The sequence below is a fragment of the Meleagris gallopavo genome, chromosome 1 (assembly GCF_905368555.1).
Source record: "Meleagris gallopavo chromosome 1, MGAL_WU_HG_1.1, whole genome shotgun sequence".
Classification (NCBI taxonomy): domain Eukaryota; kingdom Metazoa; phylum Chordata; class Aves; order Galliformes; family Phasianidae; genus Meleagris; species Meleagris gallopavo.
This window is the reverse complement of record NC_139404.1, coordinates 185,404,713-185,423,519: the sequence shown is the minus strand read 5'-3', so window position 1 is coordinate 185,423,519 and position 18,807 is coordinate 185,404,713. Positions and strand designations below refer to the sequence as shown.

The 18,807-nt window shown below is 39.3% G+C and overlaps 1 protein-coding gene across 4 annotated transcripts in view; it reads right to left on the bottom strand.

Annotated features, from left to right (window-relative positions):
* NOX4 (NADPH oxidase 4) overlaps window positions 1–18,807 on the bottom strand; it is a 173,710-nt gene that overhangs the window by 152,260 nt on the left and 2,643 nt on the right. For 3 of the 4 annotated variants that reach the window (XR_014881130.1, XR_014881131.1, XM_085216403.1), the window contains exons 3-7: window positions 7,475–7,585; window positions 6,321–6,405; window positions 5,581–5,678; window positions 4,133–4,160; window positions 1,902–1,974 (exon numbers count right to left, since the gene is read on the bottom strand). Coding sequence is in view for 2 of the 4 variants with exons in the window: in XM_085216403.1 (XP_085072529.1) it covers window positions 1,902–1,974; window positions 4,133–4,160; window positions 5,581–5,678; window positions 6,321–6,405; window positions 7,475–7,585 (395 nt within the window). In the remaining 2 variants the exon portion in view is untranslated. The remainder of the gene's footprint in view (window positions 1–1,901; window positions 1,975–4,132; window positions 4,161–5,580; window positions 5,679–6,320; window positions 6,406–7,474; window positions 7,586–18,807) is intronic. The other variant, XM_085216404.1, reaches the window with a different exon arrangement.

Sequence of the window (18,807 nt, the reverse complement as noted above, 5' to 3'; positions counted from 1 at the left end):
AAAAATTTTTAAACAGAATTCACTTCCCATCTTCAAACCATAAAGACCAAATTCAATTCTCTCAATACTTACTCATACAGTCTACTGAACAGGTAAAGACATGAAAATGGCATGAAAATCAAGAACAGAAAAAAATAAGGAGGAACACATGAAGGAAGACTCATATGATTAAGGAGTTCAGTTTGCAAGAGTGTGTTAGAGCTGAAATCCAAGACAGTATGATCTGAACAACTTTAATTAAGGAAAAAAAAAAACCCAGTTTCTGATAATTAATTTTCCTAAAAACTGTAGCATGAGTTTAGCCATCGTTAGGCACCTGAGAATTCACATGGAAAGAAATAAAAAAAGAGAAAGACAGATGCACACAGAAGCTCATTTCCTTAGTAAAACAGACCACAAAGACAAGTTTGAGCCATATGCCTGAGAGAGAAGCCAGGACAAATCTTTAAATAAGAATTACTGATTAAGTAATAGTCGATGCAGCTGATCTGCTCAGAGCTTTGATTCTGCTGGCTAGATGGCACAAAAACACATTTGCAGTTAGAGTAATTGAAGAAGGAAATAGCAAAGATGTAACTCAGAAATCTGTAAACCTTTGTTGCATGAACCTTAAAATTATTTCCAAGGACATGCAGTTGCAAACATTTCCTCAAGTTTCCCAACCATCAATAAAAGTTGGGGGCTCTGTTTCCTTTTTTCTAATTTCTAATGGCCTTGGAGAAAACAAGACTGTTCTGGCTCACTGCTGCAGCGTGAAGTAATTGTTTCATTTTTCCATCCTCCCTAAACTGGCTTTCTTTTGCAAGAAGAACAGTCTGTGTGGACTATGTAACATGCAACTGTGTCTGCCACTTTGTGTAGCAGTCTAATTCTGTACTTCTGTACCTTCCAGTTCCTCACAAAGCTCTCAGTCTGGAAGTACCCCTGGCTAGGAGGAATGCAGAAGTATTTGCTGAACTGTTTTCCTGATTGAGCACCCAGTAACACTGCTTCCGAGAGAAGACATTATTTCAACATAGTTCAAAACCACACATCAAGCTCACAGCAGCTGAGCATCTCCCATGTTTGAAGACATGGAATTAAAATATCCTGCAGTGTTTGCAGAACTGGGATGACGTATTCACAGCCAACCTTTTAACTCACCAAAGACTGTATCAATAGCAGAACACACGCCTATAAAAGGCTACTTTGTTGGGTTAGATCCTTCAAGGATCTCACTTGATGAACAACAATACATATTCAATAATGTTGGTGCAGAACATGAACTCACCAGAGGACCAAACCTCCAGGAATCCCAACAGTTATTCTGAGTCAGTAATGCACTGCACCTTTTAAAGTATCATCTACATTAATAAGAATATATTTGATAACCATAAGCCTAGAAGAACTTAAAAAAAAAAAAGACAAAAACAAAACTACATTCTACTTTAGTAGCACAGTTCTGTCTTTGTTTGCTTTGCTTTGGTTGTTTAAAAAAATTGGTTTTTACAATTAATTGGTGAAAATAATTAAGATAAAGATATCACTATTTTCCAATGGAGGCTATTTATGCATTGGACAGAAAAATTTGTTATGTTTTAGTTTTCTGCTTCCTTAGACAAACAGGATAAAAGAACTATTCAAACTTGTAAAGTTCTAGATTTTTAACTGTGTATGTCCTTCGAAAAAAAAAAAAGTTTATTCTGAAGAAAATTTAATCAGTTTTTGTAATTAAATATTCTCTGCACTAATTTGCTTGCAAAGTTATTTAAAAAAAAAAAAGGCAAGAAAGCTGGTATTTTTAACATTCATTTAAATATTTCTCATCTCATATTGCATTTGCCCTTCATTCCCTCTAATCTGTGTAAGAATATGATTACTTAAATAGCATTCTTCAGCATAATGATCAGATTATGTCTTACCTGATGGCATATGTAGATGCTGTACACATTAGGAATAGCACTAAAACCATAATGACTCCAGTCAGACCTGGAACTAAAACAAACATTATATAACTTATATTTAAATTTTGGGGAGGTATACTTATCTACCAGACAGATAAGTAAGAATTAATCCTGTATCTTTATTTGTAAGACTGACTGTCCAAGTTTTGGCATTTCTTTTTTATTCCAAACTCCAAACTCTGTTGAACACTACAATTATAAACCTGATCAGGGACAAAATTTCAAACAAATCAATTTCAGTGCAAGCTGTCACTGCAATTGTTTGCCAACCCATTTCATCCTGGAATGAGAAAGAGCCTGAAATTATTCTCTGTGGCATTGTAATATGCTTGAAATTGTTGCCCGTAGAGCAAGGTCTGTGAGAGTGATCTACAGCCAAAACTGAAAGAGGTTAAAAAAAAATTAAGGATTGGACTCATCTGCTCAAATACGAACTCCAGTGTCAGAACTAGTCTATCTGGGCTCCATTTTCAGTCAAAGGAGAGAACTAAGTTTATCTAGGATATGATTCATCGCATCCTAAGGTAGAATCTTGCACAAAAATTACAGTATATCATCTGCCTGAAGACAGATTGGACAAATTCCAACCAGAGTTACACTTTGGTGATGAGCACTTTATCATAAAAATTGCTCTCTAAGGAACTAAGCGTCTGAATTGAGAACTAAGAACCTAGAAGCCATGAAGCATTACGTTAAAACATTTCACTTCCTGAAGAATGTAAACTCTCGTAAGTTTTTAAGTATGGTTCCTGGTCTAAACACATGGTTTTTAGATTTAAGCAAAGTCAGCTAGGCCAACCAGTGAGCACAATGGCATGTAAGTATCCTTTTAGCATCAGAATATAAGTGTCTCAAACTGATTTCATGGAATTATAACGGTAAAACCAGATTTTAGGGGGTCCAGGATCTTTTCACATGATCACATCCTATATTTAAGAACAAGCTAGCTTTTTTAGTTTTAAATAATTAATTGCGATTTTAGACTTTCTAGTGATAAAGAGACAAATTTCAATCTCATCCTTTCATAACCACACATCATCCACTTGCTGAGAAGTCTTATAACTAAAATCTGATGTGTCTCAAATCAAACTTCAGCTTTTACAAGCTGTAGGAAAAATCCTGGGCCTACAATCCATTTAAGTTTTTGCACAGACTACATAATTTTATCCTTTCATGGAAAGATTACAATTAAAAACAGTTGCATTAGAAAATGTGCATTCTTCCTGCTGCCTCCTTCCTTATAGGTAGTCCTTTGCGGAACATGGAGTTGGACACAACAATCCTGGTGGTTTCCTTCCAATTCAGTATATTTTATGACTCACTTCTTCCTTAATCTAGTTGGATATGCAGTCTGCAATCAATCTCCTCTCTGACACAAACGTATCCAATTCATTCGTAGTAATATCAATTTCAACTATCTCACTTTTTTACTTCCACTAAACTCATCTAAACCTTGCTTAAGGTTTTTGGAAAGCACTTTTCCCAGAGTCTCTAATAAATAGCAAGCTTATCAAGACTGACACATTTACAGGCCTATTCAGTAACCCAAATTCACTGCTGTTCAGACTGATTCTTTTCTGTCTTGCTTTAAATGCTATCAAGTCAGTAGTTTTGCATTTGATAAAAATAAGAGTGAAACATACAACATCAGGAAAGACCTTTATGCACTAGCAAAGCACTACAGCTCAGGCTTATGCCTAACCCCTCCATAATTAAAATGTTGTTTCAAATTCCTGCCCCAAATACATCTTCATTTATTTACACTGCAAAAGTGCTGAAGCTTGATAGCTGGGTAGTGGGCTTAAATTTCTCTGAAGTCAAAAAAAAGCTTTTTAATAGACCTGCTGAAGCAAGAATACTGCTTTTTTTGTTATGTTTCTGTTTTCTAGAAATTGAATCATTTAGGAATTTGGTTTTAATATGCAGAATCTCTGTTTGAAACTAATGATTTTCTACTGACTCATCTGGACAAAACAGCTTTGAAGATGTTGTTCATCCTACTACAGAGGCTTATGTAACTCCTCCCTCATGACTGCTGGGTAAGCAAACCCTGGGTATATTAACACAAACAACGTAGCTTCGCTGAGAGACAACAAATGCAGCATGCAAACAGATAATCAAATTGTTTTGTCTGGAGATTGATGAAGAAAAGCAGTAAACTTTCTCTTTTGGTTTTGCAACAGACTTACCAGTAGCAAAAAGCAGTTTTCTTGGGTCCTAAAAAACAATCAGGGGGAAAAAAGGTCAGTAAATAATTTTATATCCATGTGAAAAGAAAACTGTCCCACTCCCCAGATCTTAAGTCTCATGAAATTTCTGTCTTCACTGCAGAGACTTTTTTAACAAGCAAACTTGTAACAAAAGGCAGTGAAGGGAAATGAGCACTTTTCATACAAATCAGGAAAAACTAAGCATCATCTGCATCCAAACATGCACACTCTTCCAACCACAAACACAGGATGCCGGTAGCATCCAGACTGCTCATCACAATTAATGGAACACATTTAAGAGGAATTCAAGAAGAAATGCTTGAGAGCTATTAAAGTACCTAAAATCCAGGAGCCTTTCATCCTAGAGTTACTAAAAACTTGTTTCATCTTCATTTTCTATTGCAAAATTCCTAAGTCTGTTTAGCAGAGGCTGCCATCCATACCCTGGTGTGTTCTTCCCTGAGGCAAGCTCTTGACAACCTTCCGGATGAGACTATATCTACTAGACCACTCCTAGCACACACAGACTCCTGAGTTCAATCAGCACAACAGTTGGTGTTGGTATGTTTGCCTCTCCATAGCATAGCTCAGGAATTAGGTCATCCACCCAGGGAGTAAAAGACCTTGGTTGTTGGTCCTTATGAGCCTAGGCTGACTCAAGTTTTCCTTTTTCAGGAAAGGATGCAGCTGGGATGCGATCATTTTAAATCCTTCCCAACGTATTTGGTAGAAAATAAATGAAGACTTGAGATTAGAATGAATATAAACAAGATCATAGCCCAGGGAAGAAAAAGTTCTGGATTTCAATCTTAATCCTGAGATCTGCACATTTCTAGTGCCAAATGCAGAAGGGGACTAGGACTCTGATATGCCTTCAAAAGATCTGCATCACAGGCAGACAAGCCACTTCTGTAAGTAGAAATTAGCTTCCAGCCCAGTTGATGCAGACAAGTAATTCCACGCTTAGCACAGTTCCCATTGCAGTTTAGAAGTGCAGATCAGTGTCAAGTCTCAGCTATTCTCATAGTCCCAGTACACGGTGGCATTACAATCTCAACACTGGAAATGCAGAATGTAGCTCCCTCAAAACAGCAGCAGAAGTCTTCCAGCTCAGTCCACACAATAAAGAGAAAGAAGTAAGAAAGCAGAATGAAGAGCAAGATTAGATGACTTGGTGGCAGCATTCTACACCTCCTAGTGAAATAAGTGAGAATACTGCTGGCTTAACAAGGTTGTCAAAACATGCTTTGTCCAGAGGTGAATAAAATCCACAGCAATCCATACAACAGTTTTTTCAGTGCAAAAAGCAGCAGTGATCTATATAGTATAGCTCACAGGATGGATTGTACGAAGCAACTGGATATAGCAACACTCAAATATTTGAATTACGCATTTAAATTCAAAATATAAAAGGATAGCTGGCTCACCTCACCACGATAGTTTGCTGCATTTATTGCCAGAAAATCTTCATTGTAATTCTCAGAGAAGTTAAGAGCATTCACCAGATGAGCAGCAACATGTAAAACTAAAACAAACAAAAAAAAAAACCACAAATGAAAACTGAGATCAACAAGAGGTATATTTTGCTCTGAACAAAACAGAAGTGGCTCCACAGGTGCCAAGTAACAATCCCATCAACTATGAAGGATGCATCAGGGCTTACAGAAGATACTAGATATTCCTAGCAGAAAGTTGTATGTATTTTAAGACTTTTTCACACTACAGCAATAATTTCTCACTGAAATGCTTCAGCTGAGAAATAACATTGAAAGGTGCCCACCAAAGAATGTTTCTTCTTCACTGAATGAGGAATTGTCTCCACTGCAGGGCACTCTGCAGTACCTTGCCTCTTCATGCAAATTTCTGAACCACCATCTAGGATCACTTATAATGGCAGATTCTGACCTGATCTCATTTCCTTCCAAATTTTAAGGAAATTTGGAATTCCTGCAATTTTAAGGAAAGCTTTGGATCTAGATCATAACCTCATGTGTTTAAAGGAAAAATAAAACAAAACCCATAGACAGCAGAGAAAGCATTCACAATTTAAGGCAGGAAAGCACAGAGCAAGACTACCCCCAAATGCACTGTACAAGAAAAAGCACAAAATACTGCCTTGTTCAGCATGTTCCCAAAGAAGGTGCTGCTCAGAACAGTAAGATCTCACCTGAAAAGATGCATATTGTAACACCACATGTCACATGGAAAGTTTTACTTTTGTCTATCAGCCTTCTGGTCTTCCTGCTGGCAACCTAATAAAAGAAGAATTCAAGCAATCTCTCTTCTAAAACAAAGCAAAGAAAAAAAATACTAACAGCAACTGAAGGGATTTAACAGTAACTTCAGCTTTTACTATGTTAAATAATCACCTAATCTAAAAACTACAGGTTTATGAGAATAAGACAGTTTTGAGGTGTTGATTAAGAACTTTCAGTTGCATCAGTTACAAAGATGCTACAAAGATGTTAAGTACATATAAAGTAACATCTCTTCTGCCCTTAAAATTCCTAATTCTAGCATTAATTGCTGTAGGTGTCACTGACTCCTCAAGTGAGCATCTACAGGCATACAGTCTTGTAAGTACTGCCACATGATGAATAGGACTGGTGGGTTCAATTTTCAACCATCTAGAAAACACTTTCACTTTCCCTAAAATCATTATTTGTATTTCTCTCAAAGTAACCTGTGAATCACAAACAAGCTCAGTTACTGAATACATAAGAAAAGAAGCCATCTTAGCTTTGCCAGAAGTTTTTTCCCTCCCATGATAACTAATATAACAGTTTGAGTATTTTTATCTCCAGTGGCACTTTTCAAGTCATACAGAGTTGAATTTTTTTGCTCTTGAACTCTACCACAATTCTACTACAGCAGTAGGGGGGACATAGATGTCTTTTACATTAGAGTTGGGAAAGGAGCAGAACTCATCTGGTCAAAGTTCCTCAGCAAGCTCACATCCTACCAAAAAGACTTCAAGAAACTTTCATTGCAACAAGTCCAATCAAACCAGACAATGCCAGCCAAGGCATTACTGTCAGTGAGGTCATGAATTGAGGTTGAATTTCACAGAATCATAAAATCATTTGAGCTGGACTAGATGACCTTTACTTGCCCTGTCCAACTTCCCTGCAATGAACCCGGACACCTACAGCTAAGTCAGGCTGCTGAGAATCTGGTCCAGCCTGAACATCTGTGCTACTGCACCATGCTGGCATATAATGTAGAATAAACAGTGGTAAAACATTTAGTTCTTATTATGTTTAGACAATATAAACCAGGGACTTTACTTCTTAACTGGTGAGTTCTGAGGACAGTACTCACCTTCTGAGATCCCCTGAGAAAGGCCAAGAGGATGCGGCACATTGGGAGCAGCACCAGGCAGCAGTTGAGATTGAGGACAGATGCTGAAGCTCTGCTAACACACAATCCTAGCTGAACAAATACAGCAAGAGTTAGATAACAGGAAGGAAAGATGCTCTTAACATTTTAAACAGTACCAAATGTCCTTTCTGTTTCTGCTTAAATAGCTCCCATGTTCTCTTGGTTGATCAGAACGGTGGAGTTTCATAACATTTTACACATACAACAGTGCACACGGCATACTACCCTGGTCTCTGAAAGGAAACATCAAAAAATTTCATCAAAAAATTACTCAAAATAAGTTTTGAATTAAAACCACACTTCTGAAAGGGGCTAAGAGATTGGTTTAAACTGAATTGATCGCATTTCAAGGACTGTCAGGGCATCCTCACTGAATTCCTCATCCATTCACACTACCCCATGCCACATTTGGACCCAGAGAAAGCAGGCTCTTCTAACTACTCAGTATGTGGAAAATTAATGAAATCTAATTTCACTAATGCTTTTACCATATATTTGGAACTTACATAATTAGAACAAAAACACTTGTCAAATAAATGAACAAAGCACACATTAGTGTCATAACTGTATTTTTTCAGCTTATTTTAGTTTCTCATTCATTTATGAATTTTAAAGAAGCTAGCAACGTGCCATTGTTCTCCCAGCTATTAGGCTGAATTACCATTTACCAGCTTTTATAACAGGTGCTTTTAGAATGTCAACAGATTTCTAGAACAATATTTCTTACAGTGCTCTCTAAATCCAAGTTTTCCAATTCCTAAAGAAATTAATAAAAAACTGATACAACTCTGCATGATAACTAAAATGCTGCCTAGGTATGTGTTTTGAACATACAAGTATTATAACATACAAGTTACTAAAGATTTATCACTTTTCCAGAATGGAACTTCAGGATGAAAATTTTCTGTCCCAAAAATAAATAAAGAAAAATTAATTAAGTCACATCTTTCTTATCAAGCAAAATCGGAGAAAGAGGTTTTATTCGCTTGGAAACTTAAGTTTCAATTTTTACAAAATTATTACACAAGCCTTTTAACTTGAGGTTATTAGGTGCTTTTTCAGAGACTTATCTACTTGTTACAGAAATTGATAAAACATAACCTAATGAAACAAAATAAAGCAACAGGAACACAGCGAGTCCAGTACGACTGCAAACACAGCTGCAGAGCAGAAGCTCCTCCATACCATAGAACACCAAAAGCACTACGCTAGGAAAGATTATTTTTGTGTACAAATAGCTGGTTAATACACACAAAGGGACAGGAGCTTTGTGCCTGCTCTCATGATTAGTAACCCATGTACCTGTCTTCCAAAGTAGATCTGGACAACCACCACAACTCCAGCCAACTGAAATTTCCACTTCAAAGTATGATTTAAGCAATGATGTATACAACCATAATAAGTATTTCTTCGTCTTTGCCCACATTAGCTTTATCTCTGCCAAACATTATGGTCCGAAGTGAATTTAAAACATCAATAAGTATTTTCAGACTATTAGGAAAATGAGTATTACCTTGAAACCATTAGACTTAAGAACAAGTAAAATGTCTCTACAACATGCTACTTGCATTATACAAAATTGTATAATCATTAATCTTCCCTCTAAGCTAAAAATGTAATACATTCAAAGCACGGTCATTAAAAACATATATGCAGTTTTATTACAGCTTGCTGATGTGTTACTGAATTCCAGCAATAAATGAGCACATTCTGAGGAACAATCATAGAATCATAGAATGGCCTGGGTTGAAAAGGACCCCAGTGATCACCTAGTTTCAACCCCCTGCTATGTGCAGGACCAGGCTGCCCAGGGTCGCAGAACTCAGAAATAAACTGAATTATTGTGTATCTCTTAACAAAGCCTCAAAAGACAAAAACAAACAAACTAAAAAAAAAAAAACAACAAAAACCTGTTACAACTTTCTAATTGAATTACTTCAGTGTAATAACTTCTATTGTATGATCTACATGATACATGATGAGTTTTTGAAGAATTTATGTTGTCTTAGTTTAGACATAAATCAGGCAAGATATCAGTCATCCAATCTATCAGCTATCCTTTATCAGGCACAAGTATTGTATTTGCAAAACTTCAACAGAACAGTCTAGTTTGGAATATTCTGGAGTTATTTCAACAGGATATACCAATAAATAAATAAAATGACTTATTGTACCAGATCAGGAAAATGACAAACAATTTTACTGATGCGAAATCACCTGTGAGTAGAAAGAGCTTAAGAACAGCCTCGATCCAGCTCTTTTAGTCCTTCCTCAAACACAAGGAGACTACAGCATGAACTGTGTCCAGAGAACTTCTTAAGCTAGGTTTGTTGAGAAAGATGAAGTATTTTTTTCTCTTGAATCGAGCTTGTCCATCACTAAGTTTGCATTCAAATCCACTTTGTGAAGAAAAAACCATTGTTTCAAATTTCTGGAGCCAAGCTTTCATTTGACTGGTACAATAAAACCTATCTTTTTTGAGAACAACTCACAACATGCACCATATAAGAAGCATAGAACTGTTTACATCAGAAGGAACTGTTAATTGCACTTAATGGAGACATGCACACAGACCATGGATGGAGCAGCAGAGGGAGAAGGAGCAGTATTCACCCTCCAGTGAAATGCAAACTTTGGTGCCATAGTACAGCTGTCAAAGACAACACCCTACTAATCTTGCTTTGTGTTTTTCTATGCCATTCTTTGACAAACAGCAAATATTAATTCCCAGAGTCATTCCAGGTGAGCAATCGCTTTCCATTAAATCCAACTCAATGCTATCAGCATCCGTACAAAGGTTAAGAAAAAAGCAGGAAATGACTTTTCCAGAAACGCAGCACACTTCTAGGAAAGCGTGACTGAAATAGTTTCATGAATGGTTCATTTAAGGTTTTACTCTTAAGAAATAAAATCGGGCAACGTATGCCAAAAGAAGCTCATGAACAATTTGAAAACAGTGGTAAAGAAATACAGTTAGCAATTCTGAGAATCACAACTCATGCAAGTCTGAGAACAACAGAGCACTACATTTGCTCTTAACATATATCCAAAGGCTTACAATATCCCCATGAAACTAATTCTTTCCAAATGGTTTCCAAGTGGTCTCTTTCTTGACTTCCTTTGCATTGACTGGGTGGCATAATAACTAATTAACATAGTGCATTCCTGGATTGTAAGGCTGGATTGGAACATTCTACCACTGGAACAATGGGAGAATTACAGATTTTTTGCTCCCAGGCAACTTAATGCTCCTAGAAGAAAATACATAGCAATACTAACTAGTTCAGAAGTGAGAGAAATATAATTCTTCTTCCTAAAATTATCACTGCATTAAGGAACAAAAACTGTTACTTCATGTATATGCATATGAAATTGCTACAGGATCAAAAACAGAGAAAAAACATTCCCAAAATCTCTGGACACTCTCCTTTATCTGAATATCTGACAACATCCTTCTGTACGTTCAGTACTACACTTTTATCTTGTTTCATAGAAAGGAAAGGAGGTATAGAAAAGCTAGAGTTAACCGAATTCACCAAGAAAACCTGCAGCACCATGAGGAGGGAATTGGACTCCTTACTAACTTGAAGCTGAAATCCCAAAAACTAGGCTAGATTTCTTCTCCACACAAATATAAAGAAATCAGCGTTTTCCTACTACGCAGCAGCAGAAAAAAGCTCCACAGATATATAGGGAACACAGTTCTCCAGCTATCACTGCCTGCTGTACGCTAACATAGCGTGCTAACTAGGACAGCAAAGCAAAGAGCCAGCTCTCATCAGATGTTCTGAGTGTTGCTGGTAGCAAGCGAGGTTCTCCGTAGTGAGAGGAAATCTTTTCAGTATTTGTTTGAGGACTAAAATAATTCACTGTGTATCAAATTCCCCAAAGTTTGTTAGCTGTAAGCAGAGATGAACATTAGCTCCAATTCCAGGTCTAAAATCTGATATTCAATACATGGTTGCAAAATACATTCTAGAGGAGAATTCAGGAAAACCAACAAATATTGCTGTCTCTCACTTTTTAAGCCCATCTTGTAGGAAAAATGGGAGAAAAACAGACACACCTCCATACCTAAATGTAGTATTTCTGATTCTCAGGCCTTCACCATTTACATGCAACAATCCTAACCAAGTCATGGTGTGGGAAAAACACCACCCCGACTCTCTCTCTGAAGGACTTCCTTTGAACTTCCTCAAATCCATGGGTCAGACCCTATGATCCTTGTGGGCCCCTTCCAACTGGGGATATTCTATGATTCTATGAGTCACGACAACCTGAATGGGAAGATCCATAAGCAACATGATGTCCTACAGACAGATTCTGAAGACCACCTCCCCAAATAAGTACTGGAGCACATATTTTTCCTAGGCAGGAAAATGTGCTACACGAGTCTTCATTTGACACAGCTTCCTTTTATGCACAGAATACTTTTTTTTTTTTTTTTTTTTATATAACAGAGCATATATAATCTAAGATGAAGACAGATCTGAATTATACAGGATAGCAATTATAACCCCTAGACATGTCAAAGCTAGCTGGAAGGCTTCAAGGCAAGACTATGTAAATGTCATCCTGTGGTACTGCAATCCTTTAAACTTATTCTCAGATTAAGTGATGTAATATATACATATTTTACAAGTGCGATTCAAATGTATTACATGTGAGACAAACCACTGCAGTTCTTCACATGAAGAAAGTATTTAGCTGAAGCTCAATTTTCTATGCCAACTCAAATTCAGCCTTCTGCTTGCATTTATAAATCAAGATTTTATCTGGTATAACAGAAAGGGAGAAACATCAGGAGTGGGCAATGCTAGCGATGTTTTTACTTCTTTTATGAGGTACAGTTTATCTTCTGTGCACTACCAAAAATCAATATTGCCACTTGAACCCCACCTATCAGGCAATCTTCAAAAGGATTGTTGTTTTTTTTTTTTTCTCTTTGTGTTCTCATATCTAGGTCATGTTCTTTTTTTTTTTTTTTTTTATATACAGTCCCTTTGTGGTAGATGTACTCCTCACTCAACTTAAGTCAGTCATGCAATCTACAGAAAGCAACTATCTTAATCTGGAATTCAGTATTAGCTTCCAATTTCTCTGATAATCTCTAGACAAAGGACACTCACAAGATTTCAGATCAAATGTTCATCTGTATTAATTAATCTGTTATAATCCTGACCCCAGAAAATACAACTTAAAAAAAATAACACTTCTTGTGCCAGGCAGAATGAATGACACACAAGGAGTGGAATACATTTCAAATTATCTCCCAAAATCCAAGTGTTCAACTCGCCCTTTGCAGCAACATAACTAAGTGTGACAGTAATTTGAACAATAATCTGCAACATCAGCTTGAATGGTTGATTGAGCGAGGTGCAGCATGATCTAAACTCCAGAAGGTCAGTTATGAGCCAAAGGATTAAGGATACCCAAGGCCCAAGGAGAGCCACAAACACACTGCAACTCAAGGCCGTTGACATAAGATTGTTTATTGCCCATTTTGAGTCAGTTGCCCAGACGTGATCCAACACCTTCTACTAAGGCTTCCTTTATGCTGAATTAATCACCCTCGCCCTAACAGTGGATAACAGTCTGTAAAACCATTATTCTAGAATGTAATGAAGCTATTTCAAGACCTGCCACTGTTGGTCCGCTACAGGATACCTTCATTTGTCAACTAAAGAAATATTTTGGTCATAATTACTCACTGATCAACACACAGGTGCTGGAATGGGCTGCCCAGGGAGGTGGTGGAGTCACCGACCCTGGAGGTGTCCAAGCAACATTCAGATACTGTGTCGAGGGACATGCTTTAGTGAGAACTATTGGTGATAGGGGAATGGTTGGACTGGATGATCTTGCAGACCTTTTCCAACTTTGGCAATTCAGTGATTCTAAGACTCTACAACCACGGTCAATTCAGAAGTAAGAGCAATGACATTTACACAATAACATGGTAAAAATTTCAGTACTCATTTAAGAGGCATCTCTGCTAATACTGCTACTGAAAGCTTCACAACAAAGTGGAAGTTGCCCATGTTAGTAACTTAAGTGTCCTCCACAGGACTACTGCCACTTGAACTTAAAAAATAACAAGAAAACAAGAAAACACATGCATAAGAACTATAAAGTACAAAACTCATGATCTTCACTGCCTTGTAACTTACAACGTTAGAAACAATGCTGAACTCCAAGCTGTTCAAGAAGGACAAAGGGATGGTGGAAAAAATGTTTTAATAAACAACAAAAGCAAACAAAAAACAACAGGAATGAGGCCATGAAAATGCACAAAAAGATCAGTTTACAAATTCAGGGAGACTGTCAAAAAAGGTATTGTGAATTAACACTCTCAGCCTTCACCAGGAAATCCTACATATACACATGTATACATATACACACACATATACAGTTACCATAGTAACATAATTAGTAAACATTTTTGCCTCATGTAATAACCTGAAGAACAAATCCCAAATGCGTGGGTTACAAGGCAACTAAACAGCAGGGACACACCAATACTAATGAAAACAGTCAAGATAAACTCCCTTTAATGCTTATGTATGCGAGGGAAATAACACTGCCAATGCATAAGCATCAATGAAAGCACAATTTGGCAAAACTAGCATAATCTCAGTTGTCACGATAAATGATGAGACAAAAAGAAGCTACTAGAACATCCAGAAGGTATTCCATGTTTATTCCAATAAAAAAGATGTCATAAATCTGAGTACAGCACAGTATGATAGCAGTGGACCTACAGTTAAAAAAAAAAAAAAAGTGAGGCAGCATTCTCCTTTCAGTCACATCCTCTGATTTAATCCATTCCTGAAGAGATCCTTCTGAGAAGGCATTTTCTCGCTTTGTTGTGAAATCCTAAAGCTTATCACATTAACAAACATCTGATACATTCAAGTTATTTGAGCAGGGACTAGTGAGGAAAAAGGGAAAGAGCTTGCCATGAGAAAGTAAGTCCAGCGCATGTTTCTGTTCATGGAGAAGTCACAGGATCACAGAGGTCGAAAGGGAACTCTGGAGAACAAGTCGAATGCCCTGCTAAAGCACGTTGCCTAGAGCATGTCAGACTCCACAACCCCCACGGGCAGCCTGTGCCAGTGCTCTGTCACCCTCAGGAAAGATTTTCCTCATGTATGTATAGAACTTCCTATGCTCTAGTTAGCACCCGTTGCCCCTTGCTCTGTCACCAAGGCACCACTGAAAAGAACCCAGCCCCATCTTCTTGACTTCTGCCCATCAGATATTCATAAGCACTGATAAGATACCCTCTCATAGAATCACAGAATCATAGAATGGCCTGGGTTGAGAAGGCCCACAGTGCTCACTTAGTTTCAATCCCCTGCTATGTGCAGGGTCACCAACCACCAGAGCAGGCTGCCCAGAGCCACATCCAGCCTGGCCTTGAATGCCTCCAGAGATGGGGCATCCACAGCCTCCTTGGGCAACCTGTTCCAGTGTGTCACCACCCTCTGGGTGAAAAACTTCATCCTAATAGCTAACCTAAACCTCCCCTGTCTCAGTTTAAAACCATTCCCCCTTCTCCTACCACTACCCACCCTCATAAACAGCTGTTCCCCCTCCTGTTTATACACTCCCTTCAAGTACTGGAAGGCCACAATGAAGCCTCCCTGGAGCCTTCTCTTCTCCCAGCCAAGTTCCCTCAACCTTTCCTCATAGGAGAGGTGCTCCAGCTCTCTGATTATCTCAGTGCCCTTCTCTGGACCCGCTCTAAGAGCTCCACAGCCTTCCTGTAATGGGGGCCCCAGGCCTGGACTGCAGGCCAGTACTGCAGATGGGGCCTCACAAGAGCCGAGTAGAGGGGAACAATCACCTCCTTCTCCCTGCTGGCCACCCCTTTTTTTAAATGCAGCCCAGAACACAGTTGGCCTTCCAAGCTGCAAGTGCACTACTGGCTTACGTCCAGCTTCTCGTCCACCAGGACCCCCAAGTCCTTCTACACAGGGCTGCTCTCAAGGAGATCTTCCCCCAGTTTGCATAAATACCTGGGATTGCCCCGACCCAAGTGCAGCACCCTGCACTTGGCCTTATTGAACTTCATTAGGTTTTCATGGGCCCTCGTCTCCAGCCTCTCAGTCTTCTCCAGACTCAAGAGTCCCAGGTCCCTCAGCTTTTCCTTGCATGGGAAATGCTGCAGGCCCTTAATTGTCTTTATGGCCCTCCACTGGACTCTCTCAAGGTGATCCCTGTCTTTCTTCAACCAAGGAGCTCAGAACTGTACAAAGTATTCTCAACGTGGCCTCACCAGGGCAGAGTGGAGGGGGAGGATCACCCCTTCTTAATGTGTATCGGGATATCACAAGAGCACACTGCTGGCTCATGGGCAACCTGCTGTCCTCCAGGATATCCAGGTCCTTCTTGGCAGAGCTCCTGCCTAGCAGGTCAACCCCTATTCTGTACTGATGCATGCAGTTAAGCCAAGCAACAAGAAACAGTTATTTTGTTCAATGATGTCTGGTTCAATTTTGTTCAATAATTTAAGCTCTGTGATAAGGCCAACTGTGAATATTGGACTAAATTTGTTGGTCAGATGCAAGCAAACTTGTTTGGAAAAAGACCTGTTTAGCTAGAGAGAAGGGAGAAATGTGGAAGTCTGAAAGGAAATAAATCATCTGGACAATTTACCTGACCAAGCAGACATAAAATCTCCAACAATTAAAACACTGAACTTACAGCAAGAAATCCATGAATCCTCCTTTCTGTAACTTACATCTACTATGTCTTGTAGTGTCTCTCATACAGAGATGAGAATATTGCTTTCTTCTTTGCTACACTCTCAAATTTAATCAGTGCCTGTTCCATACCTTCCCACTCTTTTCTTTAGGCTACATAATGTCAAAAGTTGGTACTTACTATATTACAAAAATTTTAGTTTCTTTATCTGTATCATATTCCTGAACATACAGCCCTGAAGTATTCGTAAGACAAGATTATTATCAGCAGTGCTACAAGCAGTTATCGAAAGAGGCAGTTCATCAAGGCAGAATACTAGGGAAGGTTTTTACATCCAACAGGTTTTAGTTTAATTTATCCTGCAAGAATCATATAATCACAGAATTAGTCAGATCAGAAAGGACCTTGGGAAGTCTCTTTTCCAACCTCCTACTTCAAGCAAGTTCAACATGAAATTCAAACTAAGCTTGCTAAGAGTTTTGCCCAATTTGTTTTCATGGCACTAAGGGACAAGATTTAGTAACTAGACTCAGTAAGTCAGGTCAATGTTTGGACTTCGTGATCTTGTAGTTCTTTTCCAACCTGAATGATTCTGTGAAAACCTCAAGGTATAGAGATGCAGTTCATGGCCTCCTCATCAAGATTCAAACTGAGCAAAGTGATACCATCTGATGCAATGTAAATCTACACACAAAATTTTGTAGTGTAAAATTATGTGCTCTTCCTAACCACACCAGTCTCTGACCTATCTTTGCACTTCCAGGACAACACTGTGCTATTATTGCCTTTTTGCAGACAATGAATGTACCATCAAACACATTCAGAGACGTACCTGAGTAAGAGTTCAGTAACTAAATACCTTTAAAATCCCATGCTAAGCACCTTGCTTATGGTCACAGAAGATACAAACAGAACAAAACTAAGCTTCCCTCTTCTGCTGAAGGCTGATGGAAAGTGAACCATTTCAGTGGTAACTGAAGGGAAGAATAACCTCATTCTTCACATGGAAAAGTATTAGTGTAAAAGCAAGGCTTTTGAATATATTTCGGATATTCAAGTCTAAAACCATTTCATATGGTTATCTCCTTTTCTACAGCAATACTTCTTGTTCTCCATCCTATTACTTGGAAAACAATAACATAACGTGATAAATCTTTCAGTGCTGCAAATGACAATGCTCTTAAGATTTTACTTCAACGTGGTGTACAAGAGGAGAAAATAACTCCTGAGTAGACCTCACCAAGACACGAAATCTTTGTTTTTTCAATTAAGAAAAATGCAAGCCACTCACCCATGTGTGGAAGAGAAGTGAGGCTGATTATCACAGAATCACAGAATCACAGAATTGTAGGGGTTGGAAGGGACCTCTAGAGATCATCGAGACCAACCCCCCTGCCAAAGCAGGTTCCCTACACCAGGTCGCACAGGTAGGCATCCAGGCGAGACTTGAATATCTCCAGAGAAGGAGACTCCACAACCTCCCTGGGCAGCCTGTTCCAGTGCTCCGTCACCCTCACCGTGAAGAAGTTCTTACGCACATTCGTGCGAAACTTCCTATGCTGCAGCTTATGTCCGTTTCCCCTCGTCCTGTCTCCACGTACCACTGAAAAGAGACTGGCCTCACCGCTATGGCCGCCACACCTCAGATATTTATAAACCTGGATCAGGTCCCCTCTCAGTCTTCTTTTCTCAAGGCTAAACAGACCCAGTTTACTTAGCCTTTCTTCATAGGGGAGATGCTCCAGGCCCTTCACCAACTTTGTGGCCCTCCGCTGGACTCTTTCCAAGAGATCCCTGTCTTTTTTGTACTGGGGAGCCCAGAACTGGACACAGTACTCCAGATGAGGCCTTACCAGGGCAGAGTAGAGGGGGAGGATCACCTCCCTCGACCTGCTGGACACGCTCTTCTTAATGCACCCCAGAATGCCATTGGCCTTTTTGGCCACGAGGGCACACTGCTGGCTCATGGCCAACCTGTCGTCCACCAGGACGCCCAGGTCCCTCTCTGCAGAGCTCCTCTCCAGCAGCTCATCCCCCAGCCTGTATTGGTGCATGCAATTATTCCTCCCTAGGTGTAAGACCCTACACTTGCTTGTGTTGAACCTCATCTGGTTTCTTACTGCCCAGCTCTCCAGCCTGTCCAGGTCTCGCTGAATGGCAGCACAGCCTTCAGGCGTGTCAGCCAATCCTCCCAACTTCGTATCATCAGCAAACTTGCTGAGGGTGGCCACTATCCCCTCATCAAGGTCACTGATGAAGATGTTGAACAAGACCGGACCCAGCACAGACCCCTGGGGGACACCACTGGTTACAGGTCTCCAGCCAGACTCTGCACCACCAACGACGACCCTCTGCGCTCTGCCAGTCAGCCAGTTCTCAACCCACCTCACTGTCCACTCGTCTATCCCACACTTCCTCAGCTTTGTTATAAGGATGTCGTGGGAGACAGTATCAAACGCCTTTCTAAAATCAAGGTAGATTACATCTACCGCTCTTCCCCCATCCACCCAGCATGTGACAGCATCATAGAAGGCCACCAAGTTGGTCGAGCACGACCTCCCCTT